General features: G+C 40.1%; 1 protein-coding gene across 3 annotated transcripts in view; it reads right to left on the minus strand.

Moving 5' to 3' along the window:
* The window catches only part of LOC124027051 (histone deacetylase 7-like), a 98,653-nt gene that overhangs the window by 43,332 nt on the left and 30,428 nt on the right, over window positions 1-24,893 (minus strand). For 2 of the 3 annotated variants that reach the window (XM_046339613.1, XM_046339608.1), the window contains exons 2-6: window positions 17,389-17,561; window positions 16,887-16,980; window positions 3,961-4,081; window positions 1,305-1,411; window positions 485-544 (exon numbers count right to left, since the gene is read on the minus strand). In XM_046339613.1, the coding sequence (XP_046195569.1) occupies window positions 485-544; window positions 1,305-1,411; window positions 3,961-4,081; window positions 16,887-16,980; window positions 17,389-17,508 (502 nt within the window). In that variant the 5' untranslated portion in view covers window positions 17,509-17,561. The remainder of the gene's footprint in view (window positions 1-484; window positions 545-1,304; window positions 1,412-3,960; window positions 4,082-16,886; window positions 16,981-17,388; window positions 17,562-24,893) is intronic. The other variant, XM_046339618.1, reaches the window with a different exon arrangement.

Consider the following 24,893-nt stretch of genomic DNA (forward strand, 5'->3'; position numbering starts at 1 on the left):
AGGTCTCTGAACTCCTCCCTATAGGCCGTCTCATCATCGTCAGTGATCAGGCCTGCCACCGTTGTGTCGTCAGTAAACTTAATGATGGTAGCGGATACAGAGTCGTGGGTAAACAGGGAGTACAGGAGGGAACTAACCAAGCACCTCTGAGGAGCCCCGTGGCGATGGTCAGCATGGCGGAGATGTTGTTGCCAACCACAACCACCTGGGGGCAACCCGTCAGGAAGTCCAGGATCCAGTTTCGGAGGGACGTGTTCGGTCCCAGGGTCCTTCGCTTAGTGATGAGTCTGGAGGGTGCTATTGTGTTGAACGCTGAGCTGTAGTCAATGAACATCATTCTCGTATAGTTGTTCCAGGTGGGAAAGGGTAGTGTAGAGTGCAATAGAGATAGCATCATCAGTGGATCTGTTGGGGCAGTATGCGAAAAGCACTTAATGAAGACAGAAGTCAGTGCTACGGGGCAATAGTCATTTAGTTCAGTTACCTTCGCTTTCTTGGGTACAGGAACAATGGTGGACATCTTGAAGCAAGTGGGGACAACAGACTGGAATAGGGAGAGATTGAATATGCCCATTAACACTCCAGCCAGCTGGTCTGCACACCCTCCGAGGTCCCGGCTTGGGATGCCGTCTGGGCTGGCAGCCTTGCTAAGATTAACATGCTTAAATGTCTTACTCAAGTCAGCCAAGGAGAACGAGAGCTCACAGTCCTCCTGAGCGGCGGCTGCCCGCGTCAGCACGGTTTTCCTCTAAGAGGAAAATGACATACACACTATGTCCGTATGTTATTCATCCCCCCAGTCAGTAAGACAGACATGCCTGACATTCTCACAAAAGGTTTGTTTTACACGTACTTTAGTTATGTAACTAACTTTTGGTCTTTCTTTCATGCTTTCTTTCTCTTTTTGTCTAGTAATTCACTCTCTTGTTCTTTCTCTCTGTTGCCCTCTAGGCTTGGTGTCTCCCCCCTCTGAACTCTGTCTCTGTCTCTCTCTACATCAGTGTTCAGTAGATGTGTGTTAACATGTATCTAACTACATAACTCACCCAACAACTATCAGAGTAGGAATGCTGAACTACTGTAGTATCATATCCCTGTTCATGCAATCTGATTAATTATGTTCTAAACGGTTAAAGTGATCCTAGATGAGCACTGCTTTGCTCTGGTTTAGCACATCTTTCATGGCAGACCCAAACCATTGTCAGGAGTCGACCGCATGTTGTTTACAATGTCACCTGATGACACCATAGTGAGAACGGGAAACAATCTGAACGGGTAAATGTACAATCTACAAAATGTCTCACCTGTTCTTCTGAGGGGTGTGTCCTTGCGTTGGTCACATGGTGGATGATGGACAACAGGGGTCACCATGTGAGGCTTTGGGGGCATGTCAGGATCTGGGGCCAGTTCCCTATGCAACCAAGACAGTCAGTTGAGAGTCATCCACCAAAATGTTAAATAACCATTGCTAAGTGTCTATTGTTTTGTGTTCTATTACTGGTGGCCTCAAAAATAATGTTGATGAAAATGGACAGTAAACAATCGTATTGTAAAATATTGCTTCACTCAGGCCAGTCACTCAGGCTTTAATCTATCACATAATCTAATGAGTCAGTCAGGCTGTAATCTATCACCTAATCTAATGAGTCACTCAGGCTGTAATCTATCACCTAATCTAATGAGTCACTCAGGCTGTAATCTATCACCTAATCTAATGAGTCAGTCAGGCTGTAATCTATCACCTAATCTAATGAGTCACTCAGGCTGTAATCTATCACCTAATCTAATGAGTCACTCAGGCTGTAATCTATCACCTAATCTAATGAGTCAGTCAGGCTGTAATCTATCACCTAATCTAATGAGTCACTCAGGCTGTAATCTATCACCTAATCTAATGAGTCACTCAGGCTGTAATCTATCACCTAATCTAATGAGTCACTCAGGCTGTAATCTATCACCTAATCTAATGAGTCACTCAGGCTGTAATCTATCACCTAATCTAATGAGTCACTCAGGCTGTAATCTATCACATGATCTAATGAGTCACTCAGGCCAGTTAGTCAGGCTCTAATCTATCACATGATCTAATGAGTCACTCAGGCCAGTTAGTCAGGCTCTAATCTATCACATGATCTAATGAGTTACTCAGGCCAGTTAGTCAGGCTGTAATCTATCACATGATCTAATGAGTCACTCAGGCCAGTTAGTCAGGCTGTAATCTATCATCTAATCCAGTGGTCACCAAACGGCCGATCACGATCTTCAAGGTATTCTTAGTGGATCACCAAACATTTCTGTAGAAAAGCTTGTGCTCCTTTTTTCTTTCTCTGGGTTGCTCTGTTGGTAGTACCGGGTCAGCAGTGTTCCCATTCTGTACCCTTTCATTTGTCTGAAAAGACAAACTCCGCCGACCCGGTGGAATGGGAGATCTGTGGCTAAATCATGTGGGCCTACTGTGCTGGCCAATCAGATAGCTCTGATCTAAATCACCGTGCCTACCTACAGCTACCCACCTACCTACGACCCTGGCCACAGTAAAGTTTGATACTAGTCTGTGTGAGATTAAATAACATTTAAAACCATGACCAGAGAGAGACTGTGAAAGAATACATCAAACAGCTGCTGTTTTTACGACTGAGTTCATGTTTTATTCAGCGCTGTCAGCAGTGTTTTTATTCAACACCATTACAAAACAGAAAATGTGCTTCTCTCTACTTCCACTCAAGATGCAGCTGCAATGAATGAGTAGCCAAGTGTATCGATGCCCTGCGTTTGAATTATTATTAGCAGCTCGTCTATTTTAATATCGACGAGTATTTGACTTTCTCTGGTCATAGGAGCAATATTAATTTGTGCCTGAGGCAGATGCGGTGCTACTCAAGTTAACGGCATCAGGTGGAAGACTGTTTCCCTCTCTCTTGTCAGTCTCAACAGAGGGGAAAAAGGAAAGAGCAGTGACCATGAGACCCGAACCCTTTGCTGCTCTCTTCTTCCCTCCACTGAGACTCATGTCGTGTTCAAGACAACTGTGAACTCTGAAAATAATGAGATCCGACTGGGGAAAATGGTTTTGAACAACTCGGAAACGTTGGCATCTTTCTAAAGCTCCGACGTTCCGACCTGAAGTTCACTGACGTCATGATTTGACCTCTTTTTCCCCGAGTTCCCAGTTGTCTTGAACGCACCATAACAATCAGATGCAGGTACAGTACCATCAGTCCAGTAAAATAAAACTAACAGCTAATTGTTATAAATTATTCAAATGTATGCTCAGCAGTGCCTTGCAAGTGCTACACCAACTGATCTATTTTGTTATCAAAGCTTGAGTTTTGAAATATAATAAAGTCTGAGAAGAACAATATTGTCAGGCCATACATTTAGTCAATATGCTGTGATAAAGTATTAGGCCTACTTCACAAATGTCATTCCTATAGAAGAGTTTTTATTAGGTTAATGTTTTTTTTAAAGTCATGTTAAAAAAATCTGAGTGGTAGTTCTTGGCTTGCTTTTTGACTTGGAAGGTAATCTTGACTCAGAAAAGGTTGGTGACCACCGACCGGATCTAATGAGTCACTCAGGCCAGTCAGTCAGGCTGTAATCTATCACCTAATCTACTGAGTCACTCAGGCCAGTCAGTCAGGCTGTAATCTATCACCTAATCTACTGAGTCACTCAGGCCAGTCAGTCAGGCTGTAATCTATCACCTAATCTACTGAGTCACTCAGGCCTATCTAGATTGTTTTAGAGGTACATTTGTCTTAATTTCATCCCTTATGAGGATCATTTGTGGGACAGGATTGCATAGGTGAGAAGAAAAAGTTGATAGTTCCACCAAAGGCATGGGAGTCTAATAACAGTATATTTTCATGAGTGGACACACACAGCTCTCTCTCTCTCTCACAATCATACATTTTTTAAAGTAGAAACTTTAATCAATGTCTCTCCTGGGTCGATTCTCACCTGTAACTCCTGGGCGTGTTTCTGGTGGGGTTGGAGGCGGTCGTCTCCAGGGCGGCCTGCTCCGTCCTCTTCAGGATTTGGCTTCTGAGTTTCTGTTTCACCAGGGGACTGGCCACAGCACCTGTCCGTCAACAGAGTCACCCAATCAGAGTGTCACGGATCCCTCCGGAACATTCATTACACACACTTGGCCCCTATTCCCAGTGATTGTATAAGTGTGCCCTTGGTTTACCAGTGTCCTGTCCATTATTGTAACAATGTCTGTTGGTTCGTTTGAACACCTGTGCTGTGCGTTTTGGCTTTCGTGCCATTGTGGATTGCGCAGATGATTACGGGTCTCATTGTTAATCATTGTGTGCTTGTGTTATTTATTCGAGGTACTGCTCACTCCTTTGTCTGGGTTTCAACCCTGTGTTTTGTCTAGTGTTTGTTTTGGTCTTCGTCCCCGTTCCATTACACGGCACGCCATAATTTGGGTACAATAAAATACCCTATTATTACTTTTCACACCAAAGTACGTTCATCTCCTTCCTGAGCAGTATGACGGCTGCGTGGACCCATGGTGTTTATACTTGCATACTATTGTTTGTACAGATGAATGTGGTACCTTCAGGTGTTTGGAAATTGCTCCCAAGGATGAACCGGACTTGTGGAGGTCTACAATTGTTTTTCTGATTTATTTTACCATGATTTCAAGCAAAGAGGCACTGAATTTGAAGGTAGGCATTGAAATACATCTACAGGTACACTTCCAATTGACTCAAATTATGTAAATTAGCCTATCAGATTCTTCTAAAGCCATGACATAATTTTCTGGAATTTTCCAAGCTGTTTAAAGGCACAGTCTATTAGGTGTATGTAAACTTCTGACCCACTGGAATTGTGATACAGTGAATTATAAGTGAAATAATCTGTCTGTAAACAGTTGTTGGAAAAATGACTTGTGTCATGCACAAAGTAGATGTCCTAACCGACTTGCCAAAACTATAGTTTGTTAACAAGAAATTTGTGGAGTGGTTGAAAACAAGTTTTAATGACTCCAACCTAAGTGTATTTAAACCTCTGACGTCAACTGTATACAGTGCATTCGGAAAGTATTCGGACCCATTGACCTTTTCAACATTTTGTTACATTACAGCCTTGTTTTGAAGTTGATAAAAAAAAAAATTCCCCCTCAATCTACACACAATACCCATGATGACAAAGCAAAAACAGTCTTTTAGAAATGTTTGCAAACTCAACTTACACCACCATGTCATGTTTGTGTCAAAAATATTGATACATGAATCCTCTTCCAAACAGTTTCAATGGCATTGCATGGAATGTGATATTAAAGGTACTGCTGATAGAAATGAATGGACAGACAAGGAGGGAGGATCCATAATATTCCCCTCAGAGCAGGAGAGGACAATATGATGGAAATGCAGCACAGCGCCTCAATGTCATGACAAACATTAGTCAGCAGCATTACTCACATACTTCCCATCAAGTGCCAGTGTCTTCACACTGGTAAACCCTGTTACACACTACCCTGGCATGGACAGGTAAGGCTTAATGGCAGTTAAACTCAGTCAAAACAATATGATATCCATCATAATAATTTGTGAATTGTATAGTAGCTTAAGCACATAATATTCCTAACTTTCTATGAGTCACCTGTTTATAATGCATTATGAATGTGCTTATAGTGCATATCTCATGGTGCATTATAAGACTTGCTATAAGAATTCAAAACATAACTTAACACATAATAAAAGTGTTAGATCCCTATTTAGCGTTGGTCCAATGAGAAACTAACTGTACTGCATGAAAAAACAACAGCAAACTTCCCTCAGCATACTTGTACACAGTATCACAGACAGACATTATATCATCAGAGATCCAAGCCCAATGTTTTTAAGGGGTGAACTATAGCACTTTTTAAGCAATATTATTGCAGATCCAGGAGCCATGTGAACTGACACCTTGCAGGTTTGATTAAACTCTGCCCTGTATCTAAGCTGTGCAAAAGCGACTCAGGGTAGGAGATGCTAATCTAGGATCAAATGCCCTATGTCCATCTAATCGTATTCATTGTGACCGGAAAGGAAAAACTGATCCAAGATCAACACTTCTACTCTGGGAAAACTTTATGAATACGGTCCTTGAGTAGAGAAACGATGAGAAGAGAGAGAGAGCGATGTCTGCAAGAGTGTTCAGACCGACAGTAAAACACACCCACACACTTATAGTGCATTTGGAAAGTATTCAGACAACTTGATTTTTAACCACATTTTGTTACAATACAGCCTTTTTCTAAAATTGATTAAATCATCTCACCACAATACCCCATATTGACAAAGCAAAAACAGGATTTGTCACACCTTTATTATTATATTATTATTTGGGGAATTTCTCCCATTCTTCTCTGCAGATCCTCTCAAGCTCTGTCAGGTTGAATGGGGAGCATTGCTGCACAGCTATTTTCAGGTCTCTCCAGAGATGTTCGATCGGGTTTAAGTCCGGGCTCTGGCTGGGCCACTCAAGGACATTCAGAGACTTGACCCGAAGCCAATCCTGCATTGTCTTGACTGTGTGCTTAGTGTCGTTGTCCAGTTGGAAGGTGAACCTTCACCCCAGTCTGAGGTCCTGATATCTATGGAGCAGGTTTTCATCAAGAATCTCTCTGTACTTTGCTCTGTTCATCTTTCCTGCGATCCTGACTAGTCTCCCAGTCCCTGCCACTGAAACACATCCCCAGAGCATAATGTTGCCATCACCATGTTTCAGCGTAGGGATGGCGCCAGGTTTCCACCAGACATGATGCCTGGCATTTAGGCCAAAGAGTTCAATCTTGGTTTCATCAGACCAGAGAATTGTGTTTCTCATTTTCTCATGGTCTGAGAGACCTTTAGGTGCCTTTTGGCAAACTCAAAGCGGGCTGTTATGTGCCTTTTACTGAGGAGTGGCTTCCGCATGGCCACTCTACCATAAAGACCTGATTGGTGGAGTACTGTAGAGATGGTTGTTCTTCTTGAAGGTTCTCACATCTCCACAGAGGAACTCTCCCCCGATTGCTCAGTTTGGCCAGGCGGCCAAGCTCTAGGAAGAGTCTTGGTGGTTTCAAACTTCTTCCATTTAATAATGATAGAGGCCACTGTGTTCTTGGGGACCTTCAATGCTTCTGACATGCCTCAACACAATCCTGTCTCAAAGCTCTGCGGACAATTCCTTCGACCTCATGGCTTGGTTTTAGCTCTGACATTCACTGTCAACTGTGGGACCTTATATTTAGACAGCCATGTGCCTTTAGAAATCATGTCCAATCAACTGAATTTACCACAGGTGGACTCCAGGTGGACTCCAATATAAATGGAAACATCTCAAGGATGACCAATGAAAACAGGGTGCACCTGATCTCAATTTAGAGTCTTATAGCAAAGAGTCTGAATACTTATGTAAATAAGGTATTTCTGTTTTTTTTTTATACATTTGCAAACATTTCTAAAAACCTTTTTTTGCTTTTTCATTATGGGGTATTGATGATTGACATTAATTTAATTTATTTTAGAATAAGGCTGTAACATTTTAAAAAATGTGAAAAAAGTGAAGGGGTCTGAATAATTTCTGAATGCACTGTAAGCCTCATCAAAATTTTATCTTGAAGATCTCCAGACAGATCCTTGGACTTCATGGTATAGGTTCTGCTCTGACACACACTGTCAATTGTGGGACCTTTTACCACTTACAGATAGGGGGCAGTATTTTCACTTTGGATGAATTGTGTGCCCATAGTGAACTGCATCAAAATCTGTCCTAAATTGCTAATATATGCATATTATTATTAATATTGGATAGAAAACACTCTGAAGTTTCTAAAATCGTTTGAATTATGTCTGTGAGTATAACAGAACTCACAGGGCAGGCTCTGGATAAGAGCGTCTGCTAAATGACTTAAATGTAAATGTAAATCTTCCAAACAAGTTTTGAAATCCTGAAAGTTGGGGCAACTTTGAAGTCATCGCCCCCTCCCTTCCCAACAAGTTATGGATCTGGAAACACTTCCTACGTCTTCTACTAGATGTCCTCATTCAGTAGAAAGTGTAATGGAGCATTTGCTGTGAACTTTGACCTAATGGGAGGGAAAGTAGTCGGTGTCGCAAGAGAATGCGCATTTCTCTTTGAGTGCTTCGGCTGTTCCAATCAGCCCCAGATGAAAACAAATGATCCGGTTGGAATGTTATTGGATATATATGATTATAACATCCTGAATATTGATTCTGCAATTAGTTTGACCAGTTTCTTCGACCTGTAATATATGTCTTTTGGAAGTTTTCATGCAAAGTTATCCAGGACCAGAAGTCATTTTTTGGGCATGTGAGCTGAAAGTGATAGCAGATGCTGCTACTTGGACACTAGAATTGAACATTATGGAACAAAACGATTTATTGTTGAACTAGGACTCCTTGCACTACATTCTGATGAAAGATCAAAGGTAAGGGAATATTTATGTTGTAATTTTGTATTTCTGTTGACTCCAACATGGCGGAGAAATATTGTTACGTCTGAGAGCCGTCTCAGATTATTGCAATGTTAGGCTTTTTCCGTAACTTTAAAAAAAATGTGACACAGCGGTTGCATTAAGAACCAGTGTATCTTTAATCATATGTAGAACATGTATCTTTAGTCAAAGCTTATGATGAGTATATCTGTTATCTGGCGTAGCTTTCTATAATTCCTCCGGATATTTTGGAAGATTTTCTGAACATGGCGTCAATGTAAACCGAGATTTATGGATATAAAATGCATATTATCGAACAAAACATAAATGTACTGTGTAACATGTCATATGACTGTCATCTGATGAAGATTTTCAAGAGGTTAGTGATTGATTTTTTTTGCTTTTGTGATTTTATCTTTTGCTGGAAAAAATGGCAACGTTTTTTCTTTGGTTTGGTGGTGGTCTAACATAAATATATGTCGTGTTTTCGCTGTAAAACATTTTTAAAATCTGACATGCTGGGTAGATGAACAAGGTATTTATCTTTCATTTGAGGTATTGGACTTGTTAATGTGTGGAGGTTAAATATTTCTAAAGAATATTTTTTCATTCCGTGCGCCACCTTTTCAGCTGAAAGGGGGGGGGGGGGGTGGAGTTCCTCGCCTTAACAATTAACAAGATTTAACAGGTGTGTTTCTAGCATGTCAAACAATTGAATTGGCCACAGGTGGACTCCAATCAAGTTGTAAGACATCTGAAGGATGATCAAAACAAATTGGATGCACCTGAGCTCAATTTGGAGTGTCATAGCAAAGGGGTGTGCATACTTACTGTATGTAAATTAGATATTTCTGTACTTCATTTTCATTACATTTGCAAGAATTTATAAAAACATGTTTTCACTTTATGGGTTATTGTGTGTAGATGGCTGAGAACAAAAACATAGATAGAATCTATTTTGAATTCAGGCTGTAACACAACAAACTGTGGAATATGTCAAGGGTAATGAATACTTTCTGAAGGAACTGTATAGTATACCTAACTAGGATTGAAAAAGTGAATCCAATCTTCTCTAATAAAAAATCTCTCACTAATTTCTGAACCACACTAGTAACATCAGTAGGCTACAGTAGACCACACTCCAGATGGGGAGGGGCAGGTTGCCCACACACTCACTGGCAAAGATTTCCAGTTGGCAGAAAGACACTGGAATACGTTTATGTGTGACAGAGTGAGGGCTTTACATACAAACCTTGTTGCTTTTTTTGTGGGACTGAAAAAAAAATCCCTTAATGTAAAATAATATTATTAAAGGTTCCCATGCTTTTAAAAATAATGTTCCTGTTCCACAACAGTATAGATCACCTTCGTATCATGGTTCGGATTCTGTTCCAGGAAATTGTTTTATTTTTCGGTTTTCGGTTCTGTTCCCTGAACAGTTTCCAACCCCTGAACTTTATGTTTTAGTGTCAGTGGCGGGATACAGGACAATAATTCAAATATAAAGATTTTATCTGTACTGTATAATAACTGAAAAGCAGTTTCATCATGTGTTAAAATCAACAATCTACCTCTATTCCTGCTTATTAAAGCTGGATATTCAATGCACCTACTGAAAACGTCAACATTAGCAAAAGAGGAGATGATATGCATTTCCCTTGTAACAGCAGTCAGACAACCGCCTGACAACCGCCTGACTGCTGTGACTTGCGAAATGCAAGTTTTACAATGATAAGCCATTAAAGGGGCAAAATGTAAACAGTTTGCATTGTAATTTCAGAAAATTCAATACAAAATCCCATTCTGATAATTCAGCCTTTCTATTAGACAACAAAAGACAGTCCGTTTTTCTGTCAAATAGAAAAGGTGAACCCTACCATCAGCGTCTCTCAGAAGCCTGGTCATCTCCTCTCGGGCAGAATCAACAAGAGTAAATGTTGGCAGTAAAAAGAGGGGGCAGCATTTCACCCCTTTGAAGCTGAACTCTGATGGGCAGGTTCTTAGGAATTTGGTGAATTACAGATTGCTTTGCTGCATTTTTTAACAGTAGTTTCCTTCCAGAAAGTAAAAGACATCAAACAACATGACATTGTACAATTATTAAGTCCTCCATGTTACTTGCTTCCTTGTTTTGACTTAGGTTTCATGCGCAAATAGACTGACTTAAATAATGGAATTCCCCATGTTCCATATAACACATAGTAGGATTCAAAGGACTAACCGAAACCGACGCACACAAACACCTAAACTACCTACAAGATTGCACAGGTGTCATCATACATTGCCTTTCCATTTTATTTTATTTTTATTTATTTCACCTTTATTTAACCAGGTAGGCAAGTTGAGAACAAGTTCTCATTTACAATTGCGACCTGGCCAAGATAAAGCAAAGCAGTTCGACACATACAACGACACAGAGTTACACATGGAGTAAAACAAACATACAGTCAATAACACAGTATAAACAAGTCTATATACGATGTGAGCAAATGAGGTGAGATAAGGAAGGCAAAAAAAAGGCCATGGTGGCAAAGTAAATACAATATAGCAAGTAAAACACTGGAATGGTAGATTTGCAATGGAAGAATGTGCAAAGTAGAAATAAAAATAATGGGGTGCAAAGGAGCAAAATAAATAAATTAATTAAATACAGTAATTTCCGGACTATAAGCCGCTACTTTATTCCCACGCTTTGAACCTCGCGGTTTATACAATGATGCAGCTAATTTATGGATTTTTCCCGCTTTCACAAGATTCATGCTGCTAAAAAACTGAGCACCGTCACATAATGTGACGTAAATCGAGCGTGCTCAAACTTCCCATCATTCTGATTACGGTAGTAATTTTGTCACCCTCATCATGGCAAAGACACGGAAAAATGCATATGATGCAGCTCTCAAGTTGAAGGCGATCGATCTGGCTGTTGGAAAAGGAAATAGAGCTGCTGCATGGGAGCTTGGCCTTAATGAGTCGATGATAAGACGTTGGAAAGCAGCGTGAGGAACTGACTCAACAGCTTTGAGGAAAGACAACAACAGCTTTCAGAGGGAAGAAAAGCAGATGGCCCAAAGTATTTGCAGCCACTCGACATCAGTGTACATCGTGCATTTAAGGTGGCGCTCCTTGTTCAGTGGGAGGCTTGGATGACAAGTGGGGAGAAATCCTTCACTAAAACGGGCCGTATGCGAAGAGCAACTTATGGTCAAGTCTGCCAGTGGGTCCTGACAGCGTGGAGCATTGTCAAAAAATCCACTATCATCAACGGGTTTCGAAAGGCTGGACTGCTGCGTGTTGAAGGGGCAGCATGAGCTCAGCGGGGTATTTGCCTCCGGATGAAAGTGACGAGAGCGACAATGAAAACGATCCAACATCGGATGAAGCAATTCTGAGTCTATTCAACTCCGACACCGAAGGAGATGGCTTCAGTGGTTTCAGTGCACAGGAGGAGGAAGATAGTGACCAATGACTTTCTTGGTAGGCCACTGTTTAATTTTTGTTACAAGCCGTGTTTCGTTTAAAGGCTGTGTAAAGTTAATCTGTTTCAATGTACCGGTAGGCACCTGCGGCTTATAGACATGTGCGGCTTATTTATGTACAAAATACATATATATTTTTTAATCAGTTGGTGCGGTTTATATTCAGGTGCGCTTAATAGTCCAGCAATTACGGTACAGTAGGGAAAGAGGTAGTTGTTTGGGCTAAATTATAGGTGGGCTATGTACAGGTGCAGTAATCTGTGAGCTGCACTGACAGTTAGTGCTTAAAGCTAGTGAGGGAGACAAGTGTTTCCAGTTTCAGAGATTTTTGTAGTTTGTTCCAGTCATTGGCAACAGAGAACTGGAAGGAGAGGCAGCCAAAGAAAGAATTGGTTTTGGGGGTGACTAGAGAGATATACCTGCTGGAGCGTGTGCTACAGGTGGGAGATTCTATAGTGACCAGCGAGCTGAGATAAGGGGGGACTTTCTAAAAGACACGGTCATCATAGTTTACATGATAATCAAAGTATTCCTTATATATCAACACCATTGTCCTAGAAAACCTAGACCCACTCTAATTTGCATACCACCCAAACAGATCCACAGATGATGCAATCTCTATTGAACTCCACACTGCCCTTTCCCACCTGGACAAAAGTAACACCTATGGAAGAATGCTATTCATTGACTACAGCTCAGCGTTCAACACCATAGTGCTCTCAAAGCTTATCAATAAGCTAAGGAACCTGGGACTAAACACCTCCCTCTGCAACTGGATCCTGGACTTCCTGACGGGCCGTCCCCAGGTGGTAAGGGTAGGTAACAACCAGAGGTCAACCGATGATGATTTTCAACACCGATACCGATACCAATTATTGGAGGACCAAAAAAAAGCCGATACCGACTAATCGGCCGAATTTTAAAATTTATTTGTAATAATGACAATTACAACAATACTGAATGAACACTTATTTTAACTTAATATAATACATCAATAAAATAAATTTAGCCTCAAATAAATAATGAAACATGTTCAATTTGGTTTAAATAATGCAAAAACAAAGTGTTGTAGAAGAAAGTAAAAGTGCAATATGTCCCATGTAAGAAAGCTAACGTTTAAGTTCCTTGCTCAGAACATGAGAACATATGAAAGCTGGTGGTTCCTTTTAACATGAGTAAGAAGTTTAGGTTGTAGCTATTATAGGTATTATAGGACTATTTCTCTCTATACCATTTCATTAACCTTTGACTATTTGATGTTCTTTTAGGCACTTTAGTATTGCCATTGTAACAGTATAGCTTCAGTTCTTCTCCTCGCTCCTCCCTGGGCTCGAACCAGGAACACAACGACAAAAGCCACCCTTGAAGCACCGTTACCCATGCAGAGCAAGGGGAACAACCACTCCAAGTCTCAGAGCGAGTGACGTTTGAAACGCTATTAGTGCGCACCCCGCTAACTAGCTTGCCATTTCACATCGGTTACACCAGCCTCATCTCGGGAGCTGATAGGCTTGAAGTCATAAACCACCCAATGCTTGACGCACAATGAAGAGCTGCTGGCAAAACGCACTAAAGTGCTATTTGAATGAATGCTTACGAGCTTGCTGCTGCCTACCACCATTCAGTCAGACTGCTCTATTAAATCATAGACTTAATTATAACATAATACCATGCAGAAATACGAGCCTTAGGTCATTAATATGGTCGAATCCGGAAACTATCATCTCGAAAACAAGACGTTTATTCTTTCAGTGAAATACGGAACCGTTCCGTATTGTATCTAAGGGGTGGCATCCATTAGTCTAAATATTCCTGTTACATTGTACAACCTTCAATGTTATGTCATAATTACATAAAATTCTGGCAAATTAGGCGGACCAAACTGTTGCAGAAACACTGACTCTGCGTGCAATGAACGCAAGAGAAGTGACACAATTTCACCTGGTTAATATTGCCTGCTAACCTGGATTTCTTTCGCTTAACTTCTTCGAGATAGGGGGTGCTCTTTTAATTTTTGGATGAAAAAAGTTCCCGTTTTAAACAAGATATTTTGTCACGAAAAGATGCTCGACTATGTATGTAATTGACAGCTTTGGAAAGAAAAAACTGACGTTTCCAAAACGGCAAAGATATTATCTGTGAGTGCCCCAGAACTAATGCTACAGGCGAAACCAAGATGAAATTTCATACAGGAAATGGTCCAGATTTTGAATGCCCTGTGTTCCAATGTCTCCTTATATGGCTGTGAATGCGCCAGGAATGAGCCTGCACTTTCTGTCGTTTCCCCAAGGTGTCTGCAGCATTGTGACATATTTGTAATCATTGGAAGATTGACCATAAGAGACTACATTTACCAGGTGTCCGCCCGGTGTCCTCCGTCAAAATTATTGCGTAATCTCCAGCTCCATGCGCGTTCCATTTTCTTCAGAGGAGAAAGTCAACTGCCACGAATGATTTATCATCGATAGATATGTGGAAAACACCTTGAGGATTGATTCTAAACAACGTTTGCCATGTTTCTGTCGATATTATGGAGTTCATTTGGAAAAAAGTTTGCGTTGTAATGACTTAATTTTCAGGTTTTTTCTCACCCAAACGTGATGAACAAAACAGAGCGATTTGTCCTACACAAATAATATTTTTGGAAAAACTGAACATTTGCTATCTAACTGAGAGTCTACTCATTGAAAACATCTGAAGTTCTTCAAAGGTAAATTATTTTATTTGAATGCTTTTCTTGTTTTTGTGAAAATGTTGCATGCTGAATGCTAGGCTCAATGCTATGCTAGCTATCAATAGTCTTACACAAATGCTTGTTTAGCTATGGTTCATAAGCATATTTTGAAAATCTGAGATGACAGTGTTGTTAACAAAAGGCTAAGCTTGAGAGCTAATATATTTATTTCATTTCATTTGCGATTTTCATGAATAGTTAACGTTGCGTTATGCTAATGAGCTTGAGGCTATAAATAGGATCCCGGATACGGGATTGCTCGTCGCAACAGGTTAATATGCAGGTTTAAAAATATATACTTCATATATACTTCTGTGTATTGATTTTAAGAAAGGCATTGATGTTTATGGTTAGGTACACCATGAGCAACTATACGCACCGCATCGATTATATGCAACGCAGGACACGCTAGATAAACTAGTAATATCATCAACCATGTGTAGTTAACTAGTGATTATGATTGATTGTTTTTTATAAGATAAGTTTAATGCTAGCTAGCAACTTACCTTGGCTTACTGCATTCACGTAACAGGCAGTCTCCTTGTGCAGTGCAACGAGAGGCAGGTGGTTATAGCATTGGACTAGTTAACTGTAAGGTTGCAAGATTGAATCACCCGAGCTGACAAGGTGAAAATCTGTCGTTCTGCCCCTGAACGAGACAGTTAACCCACTAGGCCGTTATTGAAAGGAAGAATGTGTTCTTAACTGACTTGATTAGTTAAATAAATATTAAATAAAGTTGTAAAAAATAAATAATAATAAATTGGCCAAATCGGTGTCCAAAAATACCGATTTCCGATTGTTATGAAAACTTGAAATCAGCCCTAATTAATAAGCCATTACGATTAATCGGTCGACCTCTAGTAACAACACATCCGCAACGCTGATCCTCAACACAGGGGCCCCTCAGGGGTACGTGCTCAGTCCCCTCCTGTACTCCCTGTTCCATAATGACTGCATGGCCAGGCTTGACTCCAACACCATCATTGCCGATGACACAACAGTGGTAGACAGCCTATATGGAGGAGGACAGAGACCTGGCAGTGTGGTGCCAGGACAACAACCTCTCCTTCAAGACAAAGGAGATGATTGTGGACTACTGGAAAAAGAGGACCGAGCACGCCCCCATTCTCACCGACGAGGCTGTAGTGGAGCAGGTTGAGAGCTTTAAGTTCCTTGGTGTCCACTTCACCAACAGACTAACATGGTCCAAGCACACCAAGACACCAAGACACCAAGAGGGCACAACAAAACCTATTCACCCTCAGGAGACTGAAAAGTTTTCGCATGGATCTTCAGATCCTCAAAAGGTTCTACAGCTGCATCATCGAGAGCATCCTGACTGGTTACATCACTGCCTCCGACCACAAGGCACAACAGAGAGTAGTGCATACTTCCCAGTACATCACTGGGGCCAAGCTTCCTGCCATCCAGGACCTCTACACCAGGTGGTGTCAGAGGAAGGCCCTAAAAATTGTCAAAGACTCCAGCCACCCTAGTCATAGACTGTTCTCTCTGCTACCACACTGCAAGCGGTACCCAGAGCGCCAAGTTTAGGTCTAAGAGGCTTCTAAACAGCTTCTACCCCTAAGCCATAAGGCTCCTGAACATCTAATATAATGGCTACCCAGACTATTTGCATTGCCCTCCCCCTTTTACACCACTGCTACTCTCTGTTGTTATCATCTATGCATAGTCACTTTAATAACTCTACCTATGTACATATTACCTCAACTAACCAATGCCCCCACACATTGACTCTGTACCGGTACCCCCCCCCCCCTGTATATAGTCTCGCTATTGTTATTTTACTGCTGCTCTTTAATTACTTGTTACTTTAATTTCTTATTCTTACTCATATTGTTTAAAACTTCATTGTTGGTTAGGGGCTCGTAAATAAGCATTTCACTGTAAGGTCTACTGTACCTGTTGTACTAAGTGCATGTGACTAATACAATTTAATTTGATTTGATATACAATACAGTGGAGGCTGCTGTGGGGAGGACGGCTCATAATAATGGCTGGAACGGAGCGATTGGAATGGCATCAAACACATGGAAACCATATTTGATACCATTCCACTGATTACGCTCCTGCCATTACCACAAGCATGTCCTCCCCTATTAAGGTTCCACCAACCTCCTGTGATAGAGTACCATAACATACTGATGACATTCCACTCGTTTCTATCCCATGCAATGTGTCCTCCACAGGGCCAGGGGGCACAGTTACTTACTTTGCTCACTCTTATCCTTATACATCAGCTGCTGCAGTTCCTGTCTCTTGTCCTGCTCTTTCTCCTGGCGACTCTGCTCCATGTCGTACTCGTACTGAAACGAGACCATTCAGATTTGCATTTTAGCGTACTGGGTTTTCACTAGTTACCACAATCACAAAGTCCCAATTGGCTATATCGTAAACATTCATGAAAACAAAAATGAGGTTTTTGGTCTTAATTTAAGGTTAGCAGTGTGGTTAAGGTTAGTGTTAAAATCACATTTGAAAAGGATACATTTTTGAAATAGATGTGGTTAAGACTTTGTGGTTGTGGTAACTAGTGATGACCGGAAAACTGGGCCATAGACAATATTCAGGAACTTATATCAGCCCAAGGAAAGGGATCATAGAGATGGAAAGAGAGCACACCTCCTATATTTGCCATTGATTGCTTCTGTGACAGCCCTCCATGGCACTAGCCATGCTATCTCAAATATAAAGTTTGTGAAAGGGCTCCTCACGTGGATGTGCTGTGGCAGGTGCTTCTGGGAGTCCTGGGCTCCCAGGAAGAGGGAGTGGTGGGGTGCCAGCATAACCGAGTCAGGCTCGGGACGCACCAACCTCTGGGTACGCAGGTCCATGGGCCACTCTGTCCGGAGTGGTGACGAAGCCTAGCAAGGAACTTGCACATCCACTACAGAGAAAGGGAAGGAAAATAAAAGAGGAGAGAAAGACATTAGTTAAGATGATGAGTCAAGGCTTTGTTCGTTAGACTAGATCATTGCATTCTAAGCTCCCAACTGAACTTTGTGAATTGGTGTCAGCGGTGGGATCTGGGCTGTCCAAAATCCCCAAAATAGAAAACCCAGCCATAACTCTCCCTTTCTCTCCTTCTGTCCTCTATTTCTCTCTCTTCTTCTCTTGTGTTGTTTCTTTTTGTGGCCCAGTCAAGTCCCCCAGTCAAGGCCTCCATGATGAGGCCTGTGCCAGAACATACTAGAAAAGGCTGGTCCCATGGAATAGTCTACACTTGTGCGATTAAAATACACCAATGATGATATGCACCCGCACATGCACACATGCACGCACACACACTCACACACACACCATAATAAATAGCTGTATCCCACACCTGAGGGATATACTACAAAATAGGATCAACGAGTTTAACTTTAATAAGTAACCAGAAAAAGCTATTGATTTTCTGGTTCATTAAAAAAAACAATAAACTTGGGTATGTCTTTTTGTTTGTTGAATCAATTAGACCATGCTCGTTTCAAGCTTATCTTTCTAAAAAATAAACAGTTATATCAGAAGATTTAGGCAAGTTAGCTGGCTAACTCATTGATTCTGCTTTGTAGTATTTATAGATGATTCAGGACAATGAACAACTAGATTAGATTGAAACGAAACAATGATGTCTCATTATACAATACTACAATACATGTTTTATTGGCCCATTTGCACAGATAGTTAATTTTGTTGTTGTCACAGTACCCAACCTGACACACTGGGAGTAGTACAGAGGCTGAGAAGAGCAGTGGCCCCATGTTCAAGGGCACAACGGAGGTAGGTAGTATACAGGGATATTAAGGTGTAAGAGAGTACCAGTCCTTACAATAGGCCATTGTTAGATAATGTGACTCAGTGTATGTCAAGTTTATGTGTTGATATTTTGTATATTACGTAGAATAACAGTCGTCGTACAAGACTCCCAGGAAGAGGATCGTCATCCTTCTCAAATGGACTTCAGTAATAGGAGGGGGAAGAGAGTGAAGAAAGCAGGCAGCCACAGAAAGTCTGAAAGAATGAAAGACTGAAAGACTGAAATACAGAAAGACAAAGACTGAAATACAGAAAGACAAAGACTGAAATACAGAAAGACAAAGAATGAAATACGGAAAGACAGACTGAAAGACGGAAAGACAAAGACTGAAATACAGAAAGACAAAGGTTGAAATACAGAAAGACAAAGACGGAAAGACAAAGACTGAAAGACGGAAAGACAAAGACTGAAAGACTGAAAGACAAAGACTGAAATACAGAAAGACAAAGACGGAAAGACAAAGACTGAAATACAGAAAGACAGACTGAAATACAGTAAGAATGAAAGACTGAAATACAGAAAGACAAAGGTTGAAATACAGAAAGACAAATACAGAAAGACAAAGACTGAAAGACGGAAAGACAAAGACTGAAAGACGGAAAGACAAAGGTTGAAATACAGAAAGACAAAGAATGAAATACAGAAAGACAAAGGTTGAAATACAGAAAGACAAAGAATGAAATACAGAAAGACAAAGACTGAAATACAGAAAGACAAAGACTGAAATACAGAAAGACAAAGAATGAAATACGGAAAGACAGACTGAAAGACGGAAAGACAAAGACTGAAATACAGAAAGACAAAGAATGAAATACAGAAAGACAAAGGTTGAAATACAGAAAGACAAAGACTGAAAGACGGAAAGACAAAGGTTGAAATACAGAAAGACAAAGAATGAAATACAGAAAGACAAAGACGGAAAGACAAAGACTGAAAGACGGAAAGACAAAGGTTGAAATACAGAAAGACAAAGGTTGAAATACAGAAAGACAAAGAATGAAATACAGAAAGACAAAGACGGAAAGACAAAGACTGAAAGACGGAAAGACAAAGGTTGAAATACAGAAAGACAAAGAATGAAATACAGAAAGACAAAGAATGAAATACGGAAAGACAAAGACGGAAAGACAAAGACTGAAAGACGGAAAGACAAAGGTTGAAATACAGAAAGACAAAGAATGAAATACAGAAAGACAAAGACGGAAAGACAAAGACTGAAAGACGGAAAGACAAAGGTTGAAATACAGAAAGACAAAGAATGAAATACAGAAAGACAAAGAATGAAATACGGAAAGACAAAGAATGAAATACGGAAAGACAAAGACGGAAATACAGAAAGACAAAGACGGAAAGACAAAGACTGAAATACAGAAAGACAGACTGAAATACAGTAAGAATGAAAGACTGAAATACAGAAAGACAAAGGTTGAAATACAGAAAGACAAAGACGGAAAGACAAAGACTGAAAGACTGAAAGACAAAGACTGAAATACAGAAAGACAAAGACGGAAAGACAAAGACTGAAAGACGGAAAGACAAAGACTGAAAGACGGAAAGACAAAGGTTGAAATACAGAAAGACAAAGAATGAAATACAGAAAGACAAAGAATGAAATACAGAAAGACAAAGACGGAAAGACAAAGACTGAAAGACGGAAAGACAAAGGTTGAAATACAGAAAGACAAAGAATGAAATACAGAAAGACAAAGACGGAAAGACAAAGACTGAAAGACTGAAAGACAAAGACTGAAATACAGAAAGACAAAGAATGAAATACGGAAAGACAAAGAATGAAATACGGAAAGACAAAGACGGAAATACAGAAAGACAAAGACGGAAAGACAAAGACTGAAATACAGAAAGACAGACTGAAATACAGTAAGAATGAAAGACTGAAATACAGAAAGACAAAGGTTGAAATACAGAAAGACAAAGACGGAAAGACAAAGACTGAAAGACTGAAAGACAAAGACTGAAATACAGAAAGACAAAGACGGAAAGACAAAGACTGAAAGACGGAAAGACAAAGACTGAAAGACGGAAAGACAAAGGTTGAAATACAGAAAGACAAAGAATGAAATACAGAAAGACAAAGAATGAAATACAGAAAGACAAAGACGGAAAGACAAAGACTGAAAGACGGAAAGACAAAGGTTGAAATACAGAAAGACAAAGAATGAAATACAGAAAGACAAAGACGGAAAGACAAAGACTGAAAGACTGAAAGACAAAGACTGAAATACAGAAAGACAAAGACGGAAAGACAAAGACTGAAATACAGAAAGACAGACTGAAATACAGTAAGAATGAAAGACTGAAATACAGAAAGACAAAGGTTGAAATACAGAAAGACAAAGACGGAAAGACAAAGACTGAAAGACTGAAAGACAAAGACTGAAATACAGAAAGACAAAGACGGAAAGACAAAGACTGAAAGACGGAAAGACAAAGACTGAAAGACGGAAAGACAAAGGTTGAAATACAGAAAGACAAAGAATGAAATACAGAAAGACAAAGAATGAAATACAGAAAGACAAAGACGGAAAGACAAAGACTGAAAGACGGAAAGACAAAGGTTGAAATACAGAAAGACAAAGAATGAAATACAGAAAGACAAAGACGGAAAGACAAAGACTGAAAGACTGAAAGACAAAGACTGAAATACAGAAAGACAAAGACGGAAAGACAAAGACTGAAATACAGAAAGACAGACTGAAATACAGTAAGAATGAAAGACTGAAATACAGAAAGACAAAGGTTGAAATACAGAAAGACAAAGACGGAAAGACAAAGACTGAAAGACTGAAAGACAAAGACTGAAATACAGAAAGACAAAGACGGAAAGACAAAGACTGAAAGACGGAAAGACAAAGGTTGAAATACAGAAAGACAAAGAATGAAATACAGAAAGACAAAGACGGAAAGACAAAGACTGAAAGACGGAAAGACAAAGGTTGAAATACAGAAAGACAAAGAATGAAATACAGAAAGACAAAGACGGAAAGACAAAGACTGAAAGACGGAAAGACAAAGAATGAAATACAGAAAGACAAAGAATGAAATACAGAAAGACAAAGACGGAAAGACAAAGACTGAAAGACGGAAAGACAAAGGTTGAAATACAGAAAGACAAAGAATGAAATACAGAAAGACAAAGACGGAAAGACAAAGACTGAAAGACTGAAAGACAAAGACTGAAATACAGAAAGACAAAGACGGAAAGACAAAGACTGAAATACAGAAAGACAGACTGAAATACAGTAAGAATGAAAGACTGAAATACAGAAAGACAAAGGTTGAAATACAGAAAGACAAAGACGGAAAGACAAAGACTGAAAGACTGAAAGACAAAGACTGAAATACAGAAAGACAAAGACTGAAATACAGAAAGACAAAGACTGAAATACAGAAAGACAAAGACTGAAATACAGAAAGACAAAGACTGAAATACAGAAAGACAAAGACAAAGACTGAAAGACGGAAAGAAGTGAAGGGGAGAAAGGTAGATTACAACATTGTGTGGAATTTGGGTCAGATACAGTACATGAATCTGTCACCACAATCAAGTTTTTACCAGGAAACAAGGATAAATTTAGCCACAAAAAGTGAGACAATACAACCAAACTCAGGGCCATGTCCCGTAACAATCGTCCCTTTTATAGGTAGACTAGAGGAGAAATATTTCGGAGTCATATTGAGGGAGCGGGTTATTGAAGGAACATTTTGTGGGCATCACGGTTAAAAATGCTTGTTGAAACATTGTGTTCATTTATCTGGGTCAGGAGTCAGCCTAGTCATGCCCAGTTTGTCTGCAGTAAGTGTAGACGAATGGAAATTGACCACATAATATGTATAGGGCATTGATGGAAGAGTACCTGGCTGTGAAAAACAATATTCCCCAAGGCTCGTTACTACAGAGCCCGACTTTCCTCAAAAGTTCTTGTGGCCATATTAGATTTGTTTACCGATTCAACTTACACCACCATGTCATGTTTATGTGCCAAAAAGATTGATACATGAATCCTCCTCCAAACAGTTTCAATGGCATAAAAGTGTTAGATACCCTATTTAGCGTTGGTCCGATGAGAAACTAACTGTACTGCATGAAAAAACAACAGCAAACTTCCCTCAGCATACTTGTACACAGTATCACAGACAGACATTATATCATCAGAGATCCAAGCCCAATGTTTATAAGGGGTGAACTATAGCACTTTTTAAGCAATATTATTGCAGATCCAGGAGCCATGTGAACTGACACCTTGCAGGTTTGATTGAACTCTGCCCTGTATCTAAGCTGTGCAAAAGCGACTCAGGGTAGGAGATGCTAATCTAGGATCAAATGCCCTATGTCCATCTAATCGTATTCATTGTGACCGGAAAGGAAAAACTGATCCACGATCAACTCACTTCTACTCTGGGAAAACTTTATGAATACGGTCCTTGAGTAGAGAAACGATGAGAAGAGAGAGAGAGAGATGTCTGCAAGAGTGTTCAGACCGACAGTACTCTCAGAGGGAAAACACACCCACACACTTATTACTGTAAGATAAATATGCATGACACACTGCCCCATCACCAAACAACAGACTCCAGTACATCTGGGGATCTCTTTACAATGGTAGGTGGTGCAGTAAGATTGTACCACTGGGATAACTGGTGCATTCTTGCATAATAGACAATCATTATTAGCCTCATAATTACCATACTGATTTACCGCTGTGAAATCCGTGTAGCGAAACAGAATCTGCATGGTTGTACGATATTACCTCATTACGTCGCCATGACAACCAATGAGCCATGACAGCTATGGTGTGGACTGTCTGAAGTGTCCTTAACCTTGGTTCTGTGTGTGTGTGTGTGTGTGTGTGTGTGTGTGTGTGTGTGTGTGTGTGTGTGTGTGTGTGTGTGTGTGTGTGTGTGTGTGTGTGTGTGTGTGTGTGTGTGTGTGTGTGTGTGTGTGTGTGTGTGTGTGTGTGTGTGTGTGTGTGTGTGTGTGTGTGTGTGTGTGTGTGTGTGTGTGTGTGTGTGTATATGTGTATGTATTTGTGCGTGTGTGTATGTTTGTCTGTATGTGTGTTTGTATATTTTTTTGATTGTTTATTTAACCTTCATTTAGCTAGCCAAGTCAGTTAAGAACAAATTCTTATTTACAATGGCGGTCTATGCCAACCAAACCCGGACGACGCTGGGATAATTTTGCGCCGTCCTAAGGGACTCCCAATCACGGCTGAATGTGAAACAGCCTACTACACTTTTGATTTCCATCTCAAATTGTGGCACACTAATGATATTTGATGATACAGGCATTTTATCTATCAATCTTTTTTTTATCAATCTTTCTATTTAATAATGGAACAATAGTCACTTTAATAATGTTTACATACTGCTTTACTAATTTCATATGTATATTCTGTATTCTACTGTATTTTAGTCAATGCCACTCCGACATTGCTCCTGATAATATTTATATATTTCTTAATTCCATTATTTTACTTTTAGATGTGTGTGTATTGTGAATTGTTAGATATTACTGCACTGTTGGAGCTAGGAACATAAGCATTTCGCTACACCGACAATAACATCAGCTAAATGTGTATTGTGACCAATAAAATGTGATTTGATTTGCATTTATTAAATATCCAGTGTGGTACTTCAGCATGGACAAATCTATTAACGTTGCCATTTCCTTTCATCTTTGAAAAGAAAAACAGCTACGGGAATTACCCAGAGGCAGCAGAATAGCATGTATTACCAGAAGAGTGTGTTTTCAGAGGAAATGGTGCGGGGCGCGCACACACACACACACACACCTTGAAGAGACCTAAAGAGTATCACCATGACATCAAAGAGAAGGGCAGGAATAGGACAAGGCTAGCCAAAGGATACTTTATAACCAAACTGAGACACGTATAACATTTGTAACTATCTGAATAACACATGTACTTCTGATCAGTGACTTATTCATTATGATTTAAAAGGCTACTGATCCTAGATCAGTAGCCCTATTCTGAGACACTTTGTGAATATGGGCCCGATATGGTAAAGGTATGCTGAAAGCTACTCATAACTTTAAATCGTAAGATCCACAATGTGTTTTAAGAATAGAGGGGGAAACAACAATGATATGAACTTCTCTGTTGATCTGAGAGTCTGTTGATCTGTGTGTCTGTTGATCTGTCTGTCTAAGTGTCTGTTGATCTGAGAGTCTGTTGATCTGAGAGTCTGTTGATCTGAGAGTCTGTTGATCTGCGTGTCTGTTGATCTGTCTAAGTGTCTGTTGATCTGTGTGTCTGTTGATCTGAGAGTCTGTTGATATGTCTGTCTAAGTGTCTGTTGATCTGCGTGTCTGTTGATCTGTCTGTCTAAGTGTCTGTTGATCTGAGAGTCTGTTGATCTGAGAGTCTGTTGATCTGCGTG

This window comes from Oncorhynchus gorbuscha, linkage group LG03 (assembly GCF_021184085.1).
Source record: "Oncorhynchus gorbuscha isolate QuinsamMale2020 ecotype Even-year linkage group LG03, OgorEven_v1.0, whole genome shotgun sequence".
In the NCBI taxonomy this organism is placed as follows: domain Eukaryota; kingdom Metazoa; phylum Chordata; class Actinopteri; order Salmoniformes; family Salmonidae; genus Oncorhynchus; species Oncorhynchus gorbuscha.